This window comes from Pezoporus flaviventris, unplaced genomic scaffold (genome assembly GCF_033815535.1).
Source record: "Pezoporus flaviventris isolate CSIRO_AGI_PZ_B2104156 unplaced genomic scaffold, CSIRO_AGI_Pfla_v1 ptg000002l, whole genome shotgun sequence".
In the NCBI taxonomy this organism is placed as follows: domain Eukaryota; kingdom Metazoa; phylum Chordata; class Aves; order Psittaciformes; family Psittacidae; genus Pezoporus; species Pezoporus flaviventris.
The window spans coordinates 47,718,851-47,736,890 of record NW_026892550.1 but is presented as its reverse complement, the minus strand read 5'-3'; the positions used below and the strand labels follow the sequence as shown (position 1 = coordinate 47,736,890).

Below are 18,040 nucleotides of genomic sequence, written 5' to 3'. Positions count from 1 at the left end.
TCCATTACCCTCTTCTGCCTGTTTCATTGACCCTTTATGAAGGAAGACTACAGTAGGTTAGCAAGGAAAATAAAAAAAAAATAAAAAAAAAAAAAAAGGAAGCCAAGAGCCTCATCCTTCCTCAGTCAATACCAGAATGAGGTTTAAAAACTAGAGTAATAAACCAGCATAGATCAAAGATACAATTGTTCCTATTTGGGAAGGCCAGTAATCAATAGAGTTTGTGTCATATGCAAGGAGAGGAGCAGGACTTACTGCTGTTTTGATGGCTCTAAGAAATAACTGGATACCAAGCAAGAAGGTACCTTTCATATGGGAATTATGCCACTATTTGGTCTAATTACTTAGAAAAATAACTCCACCAGATGTCTTGGAAGTCTCCTGTGAACTCGGTTTTATTTGTTTCAGCTCATTTATTTGCACAGAGATCAAAAGCATAAGCTTTTAATGGTACTGTGGTACACTCAGCTTGAAAAAGGGAAGGTGGGTGTAGGAAGAAAAGCTGTAGAAAAAAGGCTGTATTAAACTTCAAGCCTGTTTGTTTGTAAGAATTGGCTTTTCCAACAAGTTGACTGCAGCAGAAAAAGTGAAAAAAAAAAGAAATTCTTGTTTACTTAAGACATCTTCATGTTTCTTCATCCATGGGAGTCCACTGGAATGAAAGACAGGCAGGAGGGCAGCTGTCACCAGTTCAAAAATTAACTAGTGTTAATTTTTAAATTTTTATTAATATCAGCATTCAGAAACATGGAAATGCTTCACTACAGGTGAAATTTTTCACTGCCGGTGGAATATTCGTTCTTTTTTTCTCACAAAACTTAATTGTAGAAAAACTTCATGATGCCATAAAGCAAATTGCATTCTACAAATGTCAAAGGCCAGCCTTGAAAAGAGTTGCATCTGAATATATTGAGGACAAATGTTTTGCATAACAAACAGCAGCAATTATACGCAAACAAAACCCATATCCAGTTAGAGATTAACATAATCTACTGGCATCTTGGGGGTGGGAGGGAGAGGAGGGTGTCAAAAGCTGTGCGTATCAGATTTTTAGCACAAGAGCTACAAAACACCTCACATTAATAGCTTGTTAAAATGCAACTGTCATCGGAACCTACATTTGTTAGTCAACCTGGTTGTTGCCAAAAGGTTGGTTAGAGCATGGTTTCAGTTATTGTGCACCTTCTGGTACGCAGACTAAGAATCTGGGGCTCATAGCACATAGTTAGTATAGAAATGAGTAAATAATTTATTTAAGGCAGTGGCAAAAGAATATCTTCTTCAAAGCAATGGAAGCTCAGGAAAATATATCCACTGCAGATGGAGCTGGAGGAAAAGTTGCAGGAGACACTGACTGTGAGGATTCATTCTGGTGCCCAAAGAAGGAGGCATCAGCTTGACAACTTGCACCAGCCAGTCTGGCAAAGCCCTTTGGCTCTATCATTTTTGAGGCTATTTTGGTTTCTTTTGCTATTTTTGGCTGGCTAGTGCAGTAGTTGTAACTGAGGGCACACCAACAGTGACTGAGTTGCTCAGAGGATGGAGTGAGGATGGCGTAAGGATGGCAGCCCAAGTCTACGCTGCTGCTGGCTTCAGGCTTTTATCCAGAGAGGCTGGTGAAATCCTCCTGCAAACCAAATTAGGTCTAGCCTTTATACTGGTAACCCAGGGCTCAAAGCGATCTCGGTTACGCAGTGTTTCTGATGGGTCAGTCATGTAATCCCAGCAACTGAAAGCTGGATGCTTTCTTCTTTCCTGATATTTTACTGTTCTTAAGGTCTGCTCTGCCTAAATACAAAGAAAAGCACCATGCCGAGGTGGTCTGCTGCTTGTTTTTGAACCAGGCTTTCTCTTACAGTGCGTTAGGTAGAAAAGCAAAGCAAAGGAAAACAAGACAGACAATAAAATATATGAGAGGAAAAAAGTCGAGGTCACCTCTGCTTGCTTTTCTAAAGGACAGGTAATCAGAAATAAAGAGGACTAAAATACAGGTGTGATGCTAGCAGTACATCATCTTGGGATTGTAAATGATGCATGAAAGAGAGAAATAGGTTTTGATTTGCAAAAGATTATGTGTTCATGGACTTTGAGCCTGTACTCAGGGGTGAAATCTATGTATAGATGATTAACTCCTATGAGGTAAATCTTTTTCTGTCATTGATAAAACCAGAGACAACAGCACAACAATAGCAGTGGCACCAGAGAACGCAGTGAGTGCAGCAAGCTCTCATTGAAAAGAACTGTTACATAGAAATGCTGAATATATTAAGAAGGTTATTTTTTAAGATAGATAGGAAAATAAATATTCATGTATTTTTCCTACTTTTATATTTTTTCTTTGTAACAGAGAGAAGGTACAAAATAAGAGTTATATGCACTTTGCACTGTGGGGTATTTTTAAACAGTAGATAAAGAATTGCTGTAAAGAACATGCATGGGGACTCTGTGGGAGCTGTTGCTTTCTGGTTGGAGAAGATGAGAATAGTAATAGTGACAGTGTGTTCTAGTACCACTTCATTTAATTAAATTAGCCTGAAGAGAGAGCCCTGCAAAAGAAAATTGCAATGGTCGAGTTTGAGAAGCCAGAAGCTTTACACAGAAGATCATTATGTTCTCTTTCTTAATCTTCAGACTCACTGAAATTTTTCTTCTTTATGGAAAAAACTAAGCATTTTCATGAGGAAGTCAGATGCTTCGAAAATCTTTAGTGCACATCTTTGACTTTTTCATTCCCTATGTATGTGAAGTACAGGGCAGGGCATGGTCTTTTTTATGTTTTTATGGACTATTTTCCCTTCCCATTAATGTGGAAAAAAATATGCAAAGAATAAGAGCACTGGTTTTAAAAAACAAAGGTGAAAGTTGTTTTGAGGGAGCACATTTGATTTTATGGCTGACTGTCATAGAAGATAACAGCAGCAAAAGTAAAAGGAACCCTACAGAACTGATTCTTTTAGGGGCAAGAAAATTCCGTTGTCATAAGGCAGGAAGCTCAGTAGCATCAATAATTATTAGAGCAATTTGTTCACATTTTCCAAATTACTGTACTTCTGAAAATGACTATGGCAAAAGAATTTATTTTGTCCACTTTTGATGGAGATATATTTTCAGAGACACACACACCAGTCCTGCAGTGGAGGGTGAGTTGCAGATGCATACAAAATCAGTGTCCTGCACCCTTTTCCCACATCCTGTGATGTACAATAGAGAAAAATCAGGACTACAGGAACCTTGGTTTTGTCTTTTCAATTTGGATATGCATTCTAATAGTTTCCCCATGACTGTTAAGGTGAAATGATCTATAAAACCCTCTTGCCCTCTGCAATGCCAATGACATATTCTTCTTCTCTCTCCTTCAAGCAAGGAGAAAACAACATTTGGGACTCTTCTAAGTGCTAATTAAATAGACATATTGGGCAATTCAGCTGGCATTATTGTTTGCCTACACTTTCTGTCTTCTTTTGCTAGATGCACAGGGAGAGGAGGGCACAGGGAGTTTGCTGATGACCTCCTCTGTGTTCCCAAATAGAAACAAGATGGAATAAGAGCTCTTGAGCCTGGCCTGAGGCCCCAGTTAATGCAAAATGAACAGGCTTATGTGTTCAATCTCAGAAGAAAGGTGTGCTGAGGGAGGCTCAGTTAAAGAGCAGGTGAAGTTGCCAATCCTTTTTCCCATGTCCTGCCTTCAGAGGCAGGCTCTCAGAAAACCTAATGTCCCCCAAGAGCATCCATGGTACCACCCAGGCTTCCGCAACGATGGGTGGCTCCAGGGACTTTCCTTTCAGCTGTTTCTTCAACTTTCTGCCTAGCCACAAATCAATGAGAATGGCAAAATTAAAATCTGACTCAGAATAAGATTTTTGTCTGGTTAAGAGTGTTTATCAAACTGTACTGAGGTGGGTGAATGTGCTCTTCTTTTCAGACAGAAATCTTAGACTTGTTTCAGTTTCTTTACATAGCTACTGCTTTGATTCCGTTTCTTGCCTCCCACCATTACCTTTCCTCATGAACAAAGTATTTTTGGATGACTTGCAGATTTGATGAAAGGAGACCAAGCTTTTGACGTAGGGTCGGCATTGATCTGGCAAATAGGAGGCTGTTACCTTAAGCAATGGGTTTGGCAGCCTGTCGAGGGAGTAGGTACCCAGCTAGCTAAGCCTTTAATAGGTCACCCTCTCAACAGAAAGATCAAAGATTGATGTCTGCCCTTTTGACTTTAAAACACCTCTTACAAAATGCTGCAGCCAAGATAGCAGTGGGGAAACCTTCACAGTGAGTGTTTCTGCTCTTCTGGTACCACGTATAGAGTTAAGAAAATCACTTTCAGCACATAATGGTATGCCACTTTATTTTCCTCTCTGTGTCTACATCCTATGATAGCCATTTATTTTGGTGTTTGTGACACCAGAATTTAGAAGGCTGCATTACCCTCATGACATCAACTTGTTTGAACATTGTTTAAGCTGGGACTTTTGATGATATAGCTAAGTTCACTGTACAGCCACTCATTTTGGGAAGTTGTCCTCATTTGTCTTACTATGTTCTATAAATAAGAAAAGCTATTGTTTCTAAGTATAGCACTTTTTTGAATACCAGTGTTGAAGGACCTAATTTGGGAGCCCAAACACAAAATTCAAGTGTCCCCCACCACCATGTAAGCACAGCTCAGGGAGAGGACTGTAGAGGCGTAATGTTTTACTTGTTTTCTCTGAGCCACAGATCTTCCTCTCCTTACTGCTGTTTTCCTTCTCTGCCCATTTTCCTTCCTTAATCTCTTTTTGCTTCTTGACATGCGGTAGCTTCCTAATTCTCAGTATTATTTTTCAAGAGTCCAAAAGATAAGGAAAAAAGCTATTTTTCTGAACAAATGTGGCCAGTATTCCTGTTAACTTCAGTAAGGAGATGATAAGTGATGCTGAATGCTGCAGTTATACTTAGCCTGCAATATTTTGACTCTCTGGGGTAGAATACCTTGGAGTTAAGTTAGTAAGGGTAGCCACATATCATAAGTAAGGATTGTTTTCATTCCACTGGTGTCAGAAGTCATTTTATTTTCTGTTTATCATTGGATCAAATCCATTACAAACATCAAGCAACCCGATTCAAAATAATTATTTCCCAGCAACATGTTGCCGATTTTTAGCTCTGTTTCTTCAGTACTCTGCCCTAATCCAACTCATTTCAAGAAAATTTAAAAATGTGTCTGTGTATCTCTTCTCGAATGTTTCTATTAATAGTTTTGAGATGTGGGTTAGAATCGATACTACAGTCCATTTTCTTTAGTAATTCGAACTATGTCCCATCTTTGAAAGGATGGTGTGAGCAAAATATGTTTGTATGTATGATCTGAAAGGCTGCAGCTGGTGCAGAAAGGAGCAGACAACTCTATTTCTCCAAAGAACTATAATTCTTTGGGGAAATACAGGCTGTTTTCTTACATAAAAATATATGAATGAACCCACACTTTTTTTCCTATTTTTTCCTATTTTTTCCTATTTTTTTGCAGCCATTTTTGAAGTCACTCAGACTGTCTCTTCTCTGTTCATCGCTCCCTGTGGCCTGGTGGGCAGCTGTCCTAGATGTCCTCTTTGCTAGGACAGCTGCATAGGCATCTGGCATGTCCATCACAACTGTCTTCTTGCAGTTTGTGTCTTCAAAATCAGCTCCTGGGGTCATAGTCCCCAGCACACTCAGATCAAGGGAATACCTGGCAGCAAAGCTGCTGCAGACATTTCTTGGAAGCAGACAAAGTTTACACATTTATCTTGAATAATTAGTATATTTTTATAGGGAAAAAGCTGTTTTGGAAGTTTCAGAAGAAACAGAGAGGCAGAGAATCAAAATTTCCTGGTATGTAACTTCAAAATGGTGGTTAGTTTTGTTGATGTGAGTGGAGAAATCACTGAGGTCAGTCCTGACCTAAAGAGAGGAAATAATCTTTTTGTATACATCGTAAGAACATTGGGTCAGATACTTACTTCCAGAGGGGAAATCTGCTTACAGGCAACACAAAACCACCCCCCAAACCCAGGGAGATTATCTTTTTGTATAAAAGACTGCAAAAGACTTTGGAGTTTTTGAGTTTTACTACTGAGTACAGTATTTGCTTATAATACATGTACTAACATATCATTAATTCCTTATTTAATCAAACTGTTGTATGTGAGGTTTTTGTCCCGTTAAGTCTTTGTGGAAAGCTGCTTCTAGCTCTTGGACCTAGACACCTTCTTTACATGTTCAGAGCCATTAACACCTGCCAGTTTTTCTAATGCTGCTGTTACCAGCAGCTCTTTGCCCTGCAGGGGTTTGTGTCCAGCCACCTTTACAGACAGCAGCCTCACAAACCCTCTGCCCTCATGCTGCTAAGCTGACCAAGGTGGGCTCTTCCAGCCTTAGCACTTGCTCTGTCCTTCAGGGTATTCAAGGATGCCAACAGGGGGGCCCAGTTAATCCTGCTCAAGCTCTTCCTCTGAGTAGTGATATACCTATGGGAAGTCATTTGCCTATTCCAACTTTTGTGTGTATTCACCATGTATCTCTGCAAATCACTCAATGTCTCTGTTATTTACCTCTGCAAAGTGCTTTGGGACCAAAAGATAAAAGCTTTAGGGTATTTACTAATTTCTTATTGCAGCATTAACTTCCTATCTGCAGCTGTTCGACTCATTGTCCTGAAGGTTTCCGGTGGGCTTCTAGAAAAACAAATCTGAGACAGGAAATAACATTATTTAAAATAAAAAGAGGAGGCATATGGATGCTTAGTGAACTCATCTGAAGCATTTGAGGATACTCCTCTGAATATTTCCAACCTACACCTTATCTCTCTCCAAGTTTTTCTTACATTAAATCCTTTGTTACACATTCGTAATCCCATTAATTCCTTAGAAGACATCTTCAGATATTAGTCCACCCACCACAGCTTCAGACTAACCATGTCTCTGCACCACAGTGCAAAGTGTTTTTTCCATCTATGTCCTCTGGCTCTTTTGAAGCCAAACGCCCTTTATGTGGGATCTGGAGTCCCTGTAGTGAGGGTGGTCTGGTGCCTGAAAAGCTAATAAATGTTAACTTGGTTTGGAAGTGAGTCCCAAAGGTTAGCCTCCATCCTGCATCTGCTGGTCTAAATGGAAAACAACTGTTTTTTGGATACAGGAACAGCGGAAAAGAAGAGCAGAGATAATGTCTTGTTGTGCTGTCAAAGCGCTGCAGTTGGTAGCAGCCCAGCCCTGCAAGTGCCCTTGCACTTGCATCCTATAAATGTAGGGTATTTTCAGTTACTTAAATATGAGAATGAGCAGGATTGATTGGTCTGTAGTTTATTTGCAAAAATGCCTGAGAATATTCAGAGAAGTAGAAGGTAAAAACTTTACCTTACTTTTTCTTCTGACGCAGCCACTGGAAATGTGGCTAATGCTGTTTAGAGACATTGGGGTCTTGACTGCCCAAGACAGTTAAGTGTTATTGTCTTGAGTCCCTTGACGTCTGTGTAAGCTCATATCTCAATCGCCTGTGTACGTTTTTTTGAGTTTTTCCCTGTATCTCCTTAGACAGTGGAATAATTGAATAATTCTCTGAAGAAGAATTCCAATTGCTTAGGAGAATTCCTATTACGTTGGAGAAATACCTTTTTTTTTTCCCCTAAAAAAATATAAAGCCATTTGTATGGAACAACTGCTGCATATAGATCAGATTTAGTGAGGCTTTTTTCACTGCAAAGGTAGGGTACCAAATCATCGCTAATGTGTAATGGAAAGAGAGGTAGCTGTCACATGCAGCTCTGACCCGTACAGGATCTGATTTTGTGCTGCCTTTGTGGGTTCACCGCCTGTATTCATTTTGTCATTCCCATGCATTCCTGATTTGTACATAAATGAGCAGCATGATATGGTAGGTACCAGCAGGACTGCCATTCATCTGCAAGGTTATGTACAGCTCTTTCTCATCAGGTTTTGATGGGATGCCTTTCACAGTTCCTCATAACTTTTCGTCCTTCATCCATCTTCATATTTTGATTGTGAGAGCAGAAAAGAAGTCTTTTGTCAGACTCTTGTGTGTCTCTTCTTTCCCTTGAATACTGATCTTTAAGCTCTCGCAATGCCTCCTATTATTTGCTCCCAGGTTTTGATTTGAGAGAGGATCTTGGTTAGCTGATCGCTGCGTTTGGCTTCCCAGTGACTTGTATAATGGTGCTTCTGTAACAAGTGCTGACACTGCACCTGGCTCGGTTGCCATGCCCTCTTCTGAAGAGGGGTAAGGATTGCCAAGCCTGAAGAATAATGATGCCTAGAGATGGATCAGGCTTGCTTTGGGGCTTAGTTTTAATCATTTCGTTCTTCAGCTAAGATGGAAACCAGTATTGGAATTCAGTCAGAGTGGGTACCCAGGAAAAATAAAAAATAATAATAAAAAGTAGGGGCAGACAGAACTACAGGGGTACTGTTGATGGCATTTACTTACATAACAAGAAAGATCTTTTTACATGCCCAAATCACACAGATTTGCAGAGCAACTTGCCCACATCCCTGATGCCTCACTGTAGCTGACGGGGATCATGAGCTGTGCTGTATCCAGAAGTGTGTGCATACCAAATTGCTTCTGTGACCTACAGGCTGCCTTTTTGCATGCCTTCCTGCAATGATTCTTTTATTCACTACATACTAAGAAAAATCTCACAGTGTTCAGGATCTGATGTTTTCACTGCTGCCCTGGCAATAGTCCTGAAAACATGCTGGATGGGGGGAGCAGACAGTAAATTCCCAGAGCCTCATCTCTGTTTGGAGAAAGTCACTTCACTTGACAGCGCACTGGACAAAGCTGTTTTGAAAGCAGCTGCTTGCCTTTTTGTGTTTTTCTTTTTAAGATACCTAAGGCGGCTGTGAAATGCCATCCCTAGCATGCAGAACAACAACAACAGCAAAAAAAGGTGGGGCTTTTACGCTTCTCCCGAAACCTGCTGTTCTGAACTGAAATACAGGAAAAGAACTGCTGAGGAAGGCTCCCGAGTGACCCCTTGTGTCACATTGCAACTGTCCTTGTTCCCACCAAAGAACTGCGATCGCGTCAGGTTCACAGAAATAAGGCATTTTCACATTGTCTCTGCTTCCCAAAACAGTACAGAATGGGTGTGGTACATAAGTACATGTGCAGATACATATTTTTTATATATATATATACACACACACGCATTCATGTCAGTAAGTCAAGAACATAAAGAACTTGGTGTTTATTTTTATGTAAAAATTCACAAACAAACCCATCTATTGTTCATTTCCCTGCCTCCTCCCTTTCCCCTCCAAAAAGGGAATGTAAACACACTGTTCAAAATTCATATGCTCTCAGGTGGCTTCCAGATATTTTAAGATCAGTAGATATTTTTTTTCCTCATGATTTTCATATCTTCTTCTAGTGAAGTGCTAAACAACCATTATTCCTTTTTGCCTGCACATTGAGATTCATCTGTAGGCTCTAAACTGCCTCAAAAGTGCTTCAATTTTGCATGAGCACTAAGCTGGGGACTGGGAAGCATTACCCACTGCTGAAGGCCCAGATCATTAGAAAGTGCATGTAAATCCTCTGAACCGGAAATAAAAAGTGCACTGATTTTCTTTGTGAAGTCTCAACTGCAGCTTGAAGTAAAACTTGACCCATGGGCATGTTTTATTCCTGGCCTCTGAAAAAAAAAACACAAAAAACAACATATTTTCTTGGCTGCACATGCCTCAACCAAAAGAAAGGAAGATCGGTCTGTGACTCAAAAGCTGGAGCTGCTAAGAGCTCATAGTCGTGTTTTCCTATGAAGATGGTCTCTCTTCTTCCTGACTCATCTAAGTAGCACCAGCTTGGCATAGAGCTGCTCTGGTACCGCCACTTGGGATTGCTTAGTGTTGGGATGGCTTGGTCAAGATGTGGAAACTCACATTTGTTTCTGCTCCCAGACCTCAGCTGACGTGAGTCCAGAAATTATGACACCTGTGGTTGAACACAAATACATGCTCGTGGTGAGGTTTTCTTTAGAATTCTGCTGTGCTGCAGCATGATTATTACTATTGTACCAGGAAAACTGAAAAAAGAAAGCAGCGACAGTAGGCACACGTTCTTACATGTGGAAGAGAACAAAGCGTTTTGGAACAATTTGTGCATATTAGAAAAAAATGCCATCAGCCAGAAAATACCTTCCATTAACAAAAAAGAAACAAAAAACAAAACCCCTAAAAAACAGAAAGGAGGTGTTTTTCCTTTGTCTCTGAACTGTTTATAGGCTGAGAACAAGCAAGTCAATGCTGTTCTACGTAAGGTATTAAACAGCAATAGTTCAAGGGTGATGTAAAGCTGCCTAGCTTGACTGGAGGAGATGATAGCAGAGGGGCTATTTTACCTTCCCACAGGGCTGTACTGCCCACCTCCACCATGCTGGCAGGGACTAGGGCATGTGGTTTGTTTTCCACCAGTATGCAAGACCTGTGCATCTTATGCAGCTTGGTCCTTCAGGTGTTAATGGGGAAAGAACAAAAAGGACTTGTTTTCACTAAAAGAAAATAAAATGGAAACAGAATGCATGTTCTTTAATTCCAGTTCAAAGTAAAAACCCTCTGAAGACAGCCCTTTGTAATTTTTGTGTAAGTCAGTTAAAAATAGTAGGGGAGCTGGGATTTTAGCTTAACTCACTGCTATTAGCTGGTAATTGGATACCATAGGTAACTAATGCAAACCAGTGTGGGCTTGACATCAGTTTTAAGGCAGACTTGACTTTATTAGGCTGTTGCCTTCATCTATATTAATTTGAGTTAAGAATGTATCTGTTTCCTAAAGAGAGAGTTATGAAGACAGCAGAAATAGCTGGAAGCCTTTATTTTAAATATGTAAGCTAATATTTATGAAAACTTGTTTGTGATCTTCCTGCAATCATTTCATGTCACCAGCCAGCCACAATTTACCAAAAAGCAGTACTGAGGCAAAACCAGGTGCATGCAATGACAGTATGAGGGATTACTGGGTGATAAAGCTCTTTGCTCTTTTAAACTACCTCTAGATATCTATCTGTCTATCTATCTTTTGTTAAGATTACATATATTCTGTATAGAAAATAAGCTATAGGCATAGTGTGCCATTATACAATCATCTTTGTCCCATTAGGATGCACAGAGTACATTTTTCTCAGCAAGAACTTTAATATTTGAAGCTGTTCTTCTTGTGCATAGCCTATTTATTCATTTTTTAAACACCAAATTCCATAGCTTAGGTACTCTGATATATTTGAGTGGAATAACTCTGTGACTGCGAGGGATCCATCTCTGCAAGAAAGTAAATAAATTCCAATTCTGACATAGCACTGATTTTATATTTACCTCTGCATAAAGGTTATTTCACCAAATAAAGTGATCAGCTTTCTGCTACAGAGACAGGTTGTTTATAGCACCCATGATGAGTGATTATATAAAATGGACAGGTTATTCTGGACTGTTGGTAAGTAGAAAGATCATAATTCTTGACTTGGTCACTTAAGTTTTACTATCAGAGAACAATCTAGTGTCAAAGGACTGAATAATAAGAAAGCAATCTGTTTACCTTTTATTAAGTCTGTTTACACTCATACCACTTTGGAATATGGTCTTGGCCACTTTCAGGAAGCAAAATATATGATGCTGTTTTAAGGATTTTTGGATGAAGCTCTGTATGAAATGTAAGACAGATGGGGACTATGAGAACTGAAAATGCTTTCGTCGTTTTTGCCAAATACTATGGAGATAACTCAGCCCCTCCTGAAATTACTGTGAAACTCCAGTTTTCTTTTTTGGTATCAGGATTCTCCTTCCACTCTCATCTTCATTTAAAAATATGTATACTCATGTCATTCAAACCTGTCCTGACTGAGCAACATTCATAAAGTATTTCTTCACTACACTCTCCTACTCCTAATAGCGAGGAAAAGGAACTGTGGGTCAGAAGCATGGACTGTTTCAGACTGGCACTGATTTCTTTTAGGACTGAGCAAGCCACCACACTTTTCTCTGTGTCTGAGTTGAGGGTCTGAATAGGGATGCACCGTGGTTTTCTAAGTTACATGCTGTATAATTTGATTATAGAATCAATTCTATAATCAGCATGAGTTGCATGAACACATAGAGGAATCCCCCTACCCCAGAGCTGTTTTGCTGCTGACTCCCCAAAGCCTCTTTTACCTCATCAAGAAACACCATCCCTACCCTCTTTGTCCCCACTGAGTGCAGGAAGGGAGGTTTGGGGTGCATGTGGCGGGTATAGTCTGTGCCTGTCTTAAGCAGAGAATGAGCCAACAACACTGAACATCAGGTTTGGGAAGGTGCTCTGGGTACTGATTTCAAGAAATTGAACTTGTAAAGGGTTGCAAGTTACCTGCGTGAAAATGGGCTGTATTTCCATAGTTATTTACAGTGGCTGCAATACACCTGCAATCTAAATGCATGTATTACAGTAATGTCTTTTTCCAGACCAGTAGGTCATAAAGTTCTGTCTCCTTGAGAAATGTGTTCTATGGCATATGTGATTACTAATTAATGAAATACCTTTTGGGCAAATGAAACCACAAAGGCACAGAAATTGTTTGAACTTCTACATACAGAGAAAATAAGCAAATTATCCACGCAGTTTCTTAGAGTTTGTAAGCACAGTTTAGTCTTGCAACTAAATAGCTCCTGTTTAGTGCTGTGCCAGAGGGTCAAACACATGCCAATACAATAATACTTCCACAAAAGTTGCTCTATCAAAATCTTGAGGAATATTTTCACACATGTGGGGTGTTACTATCAAATGGTGAACATTTATGGCAGCCATAATACATCAAAATAATTGGCAGGATGATGCCCAGTGAGGTGTAGCTACTAACTCTCTGACCTAGACTGACTCTAGGCTGGATAGTTGCATTTGATTAATTGATAATAGTCTTCTGTTTTCAGGTGTTTGCTGTGATCGTCTATTGTCTTGCACAGTCACATACAGTTGCAGAACCTTGTAAGACAGAAATGTCTGATTGGCCAATCCGCCCCTATTAAAATCATTGGGAAATTTGCCAGTTACTTTGAAGGGTGCAATGTGGAACCCATGAGTTATGACTGCAGTTACTAATAATCTACCATAATATCATACAATTACATTACATTTACATATATTAAAAAAAGATAACATTTCTGCCTCTGAAGACCAGATAATCTACCTTACAATTTGTATAGCCAGCTAAGTTAAGCACTTGGGGACCATGTGAATGAACTGTGTCTTTGCTTGATTATGTTTCTAGGATACAGCTTATAATAAAAGACCATGTATATACAGCACAATTCCCTTATCACACTTCCTTTTGCTCCAGGAGGGGTAGTAATTTTATTTTGATATATACCATCATCCAGTGCCTCTCCCCAGTGTTTGTTTGGCTGCACACATTAGCAGTAGGCAGACTGAACAAGGCTCCCTGTGCCTCTCTCCCACCATTAATCCTTCATTAACGTGCAAATGCAGAAATACAGAAAGTTCTGGTTCCTTCATACTCCTTTGCAGAGCCCAAGTTGTATTAGTCCCAGAGATAAATTTATTTTATTGAAATGAGTGATTGTATATGCTGTGCTACTAAATATGCAAAATTTGTCATTTATGGAGAACTTATTTAATTCATGGGACTGGGACATAACTGCAGACTGATTACTCCAGGTGCCCTGAGTCTTCTTGTGGGCTTTTCTCTGTCCTCAACTGGACAGAAAACTATTAGGGGCAAAAGGGTTTCTTGGACTGGTTGTCATGGTTTAACCCTAACCAGCAACTAAGCCCCATGCAGCCGCTTGCTCAGTCCCCTCTGTAGGATGGGGGAGAGAATACTCATGGGTTGAGATAAAGACCGTGTAAGAGGTAAAGCAAAAGCCACACATACAAGCAAAGCAAAGCAAGGAATTCATTCACCACTTCCATGGACAAGCAGGTGTTCAGTCATCTCCAGGAAAGTAGGGATCCATCACATGTAACTTGTACTTGGGAAGACAAAACATCATAACTCCAAATGTACCCCCACTTCCTTCTTCCCCCAGATTTATATGCTGAGCACGACATCATATGGTTTGGAATATCACTTTGGTCAGCTCTTTATGTACTTATACCCATTAGAAGGGACCTATCAAGCATTCTAGCTGCCACTGTGTTACTGCATTGCTTTGAAACAGGAAGATGCTGACTTCTGGTGGATTGTGCCACCATCTGTGTGATTGTATTAGTTCTGAAAATATGCAGCTTACTCAGGTGTTGTAAGAAAACATTTATGCTGTATATCTTCACCTGTTGTATAGCTTAGCCGTATGAGGAATTAGACTGAAAAATTCAGTCTATTTCTAACAAAGAACGTAAAGTGGAAGAGATGTTCTCTGTGAGAAGGTGACAATTTGTTACTTTGCTCTGTGGCAAAGTAGAATTGGCCAATATCAACTAGGCTATACACTCTGTAAATTACTGCTAATCTCTTAATCTGTTTTATCCTACATATATTTAAGAAAAATATAGGGACTCATTTTATAAAGTGACTTCTAATTTTGCACTCAGAGGTTGCACCCTCACCTGTAATCAAACAGTTTGATAAACAGTTGTCTGAACTAGAGTTGTTCAGCTTTTTTTTCTTTTTAATGACTCCAGTTACTGTTCTTTGATGTAGAAGCAGAAGCAGCTTTGACAGGGATAAAATGAAGATCTCTGAAGTCATCATATGAGGGTTGTACTGCATTTGGTGCCCACCTGAGGTAGACAAGCGATACAGTCTTAAATGAAAGCAGACAGATTGTACCAGCTGCCCTGTGAAGTCTGATGTACAGCAGTGCGTCAGCTAGTAATAAGGCAGTTGCTGTCTGAGGTATCTCAGCAAACAGTGTTTTCTGTAATCTAACCTAGAAAGGGATTTTCTGTTAGGGGTTATATTGAAGTGTGGTGGCAGAAGGAGTTGGTACAAGAAGGGAACACATCCCTTTGCGCTTACCCCAGAGCCAGAAGCTGAGTGCGTTGCAGCTGGTGAGAGGTTTCTCCTAAATCAGTGTGGCTGCCTGTGCAATGAGGTGGCAGTGGCAGTGCTGGGAAGGAATGGTTCATGGCATCAACAACTGGTTTGGTACTTTTTGAACTCAAGGAAAAAGTGTTTACATTGGAGATAGACACAATAGTTTTGCTTGTAAACAGAAGGGGCATCTATTTGGTCATAGCACAACTGTTGATATTACTCAAAGATCAAAGGCCAAATTACTTTGAATAACCTGAAACCTATCAGTACTTCACAGCTGTCCCAGAAGACATTACCTAGAGCAACTTGTTACTTTGAATTAGAAAGTATCTCAGGAAGTCAGAGATAAAAAGTTCTGCTGGTAAGTTCTGTGAGAACTACTTATCATATGGTTTTGTATCTTCAACAGACTATCGGAAAACGGTGTTTGTGTCCTGAATGTTAAGACTATTTCATAATCCTTATTAACTGGTACTGTTATTATGAGCCTGCTTGCTTTAGCCCTCAGGTAACAAAGTTCACTGCTCCATCAAGCTCTGTCATAATCAGCCTTATTATAAAAACATAATATCGTAACCTTCAAGGGTTCCCTGGGCTAGTGCTATAAAAACTGGGAGTAAACTGAAGTAATCTTTAGGCTAGCAGTAGTTGTAATGGGAAAATACAACTATTTTTATGCATGGAATGTACATCCTCCCTTCCCACCCTCTTCATGCTCTTCTCAACAGGACAAAAGCTATCCCTCAGACCCCTTTTGGAGCCAAATTAACTCATCAAAGCAGAACAAGTTTGTAGCACAGTGTTCACTGCATATCAAATGCCCATGCACTACTTTGATTTCCATTTTTTTGGAGTGGAATGCAGTTGCCATAAGTATTCTATTTCAAGGAGGAAAGCTAGTAAGTTTTTCCCCCAAAGTAGCTGATTATTCAATGGCAAAAGATGTCAAAGATAATGAAGTAAAAAGGGAGCTAGGCTATGATAGTATCTAGCAAGAAAATGTATCTCATTAGAAGGCATTCCCACCAGAGAAGTCTATGGTATTACATGCATTAATTCCTTTCTGCTGTTGTTAACCAAGTTTTGGATGCAAACAGCATGCTGCCTCAGTGACAGTGCACAATTGTGTACAAACAGTAATTAATCGTTGGCTCCCTGAATGGAGCCTCTGTGAAGCTGGAGCAAATCAAAGGGCTGGCCTGGTTTCCAGCACTTGAGGAACATGCCATGCTGTACAATTGGGAACATTCATGTTATGAATATCACCTTGTAAGCTGTGTGGCAGGAGGCTGAGGGTAGCTGGTCTCCATGGGCTGAAGTCTGTATTCAACAGAAGGACCTGCCCTTTGGTGTTTGGTGATGGGGACAAACTGTGCATGCTGTAATCCAAGGATCTTTCAGCTAAGTTTCCTAGCAGTTCTGGAAAGAAAAAGGAAATCAGCCTCACTACACAAAATATTTCTATGTGGATTTATATATTCAAGGCTTTTTGCAAGAGCATGTTTTTGAAATGGCAATAGTGCTTTCTGCTGTTGGACACACAGTATAAGTTTACTGATACTTTGGCATTGGTGACAAAGACCAAATATGCTGACAAGGATGTAAGCACTCTCTCTTACCCCTACCCAGTATCTTGGCTGGAATTAAGAGCATTTTGAACAAGCAGTGCATTTTGAGGCAGAGAAAGGAGTTGTGTCAGTATGAAACACAGTCGCTGTCTTTAGGGTATCGACACATTACCAATGATCCTTGTGGTGGTGTCTGAGGCACCATAATATTTCCTTGTACTTAGAAGATGCAAAACAGCTTCCCAACAGAGAGTACAGTGTGGGATATGTGGGTAAATATTGGTCTGCTTGGAAGGATAATGAGTGAGTCACTATCATCATTGGTGCAAGTGTGGGTTTGGGGAGGGGTTGTGCTGAGATGCATTATGGAGGGAAGGGCCAGGGAGACTGTCAGGCACTGTATTCTAAAATCACCTGAAAAATACCACACTATTTGCAGTTTATATGACAATAATAGTCCCCAAACTGTAGTTTGCAATAACTGTACTGCAGCCCATGTGCTTGTCTTTGCAGAGTATTGGGACATTTTCTGCAATGGTAAAATCCATTTTCCTGGGCAGTTCAGTGTTTGAGTCAACGCGACTTCTTCCTGTGCTGTAGCTGAGTAGCAAAAGGAGATGAAATACCAGATGGTTAAGGGAGTCATATAAATTGAACTAAAAGTGGGTTGGATTGTTGCTTCATGTAAATTGTCCCAGGGACTTGATAGGATTTATATCAGCTGGTGTGCTGTTCCTCTTATTTGTTTAACATACACACAGTATGAGATAAAAGTAAAAATCACACTGATCAGTTATTCATTTGCCCACTTCTCTTATGCAGATAAAGTGGTGGGTTTTTTCCTTCACATCTTTATGACAGTCTGTGTTGCTGAATAGATTTTGGTAGAGAGCTGTAAGGTCTCACAACAACCTTGCAAGCAGGCTTGTTTACCTACACTTTTTTCTTTCTATCCTTTCTAAGCCTAATATTGATCAGCATTACTTGTACCCTGACAGGTCTGATTGTCCGAGAGGTCAGCATTGAGATTTCCCGCCAGCAAGTGGAGGAGCTGTTTGGGCCAGAAGATTACTGGTGCCAGTGCGTTGCCTGGAGCTCTGCAGGCACCACCAAGAGCCGGAAAGCCTACGTCCGCATTGCATGTGAGTGTCTTTGCTCTGTGTGTTGCGTTGATGATGTTTGGGTGAGGAAAAGGGAAGTCTCCCTTTGGGAGAGAGATTTTGTTTCCAGCCAGTTAGGCTTTGTATTTTCTGCAGTTCCAAATGTGTACTAGACTTTCAGTTAAGAATTTCAGTTTATACTGTTCTTAAGAGCAAAATCTTGTTCTTCTCTTTTGTGTGTGGGAAAAGCATCAAACCCACTGTTTTTTGAGTACAGCAGTTATATTTCTCAAGAAAAATGTCTGAAGACAGTTAATAGGAATGTTACCAAAGTAAGCTATAAAATGAGATGACAGTTGCTCCTTTAATGGAGT

At 40.1% G+C, this 18,040-nt stretch overlaps 1 protein-coding gene across 2 annotated transcripts in view; it reads left to right on the top strand.

The window, feature by feature from the left end:
- Positions 1 to 18,040, top strand: part of UNC5C (unc-5 netrin receptor C) — a 251,314-nt gene that overhangs the window by 161,505 nt on the left and 71,769 nt on the right. For both annotated transcript variants that reach the window (XM_061477552.1, XM_061477544.1), the window contains exon 3: positions 17,565 to 17,708. In XM_061477552.1, the coding sequence (XP_061333536.1) occupies positions 17,565 to 17,708 (144 nt within the window). The remainder of the gene's footprint in view (positions 1 to 17,564; positions 17,709 to 18,040) is intronic.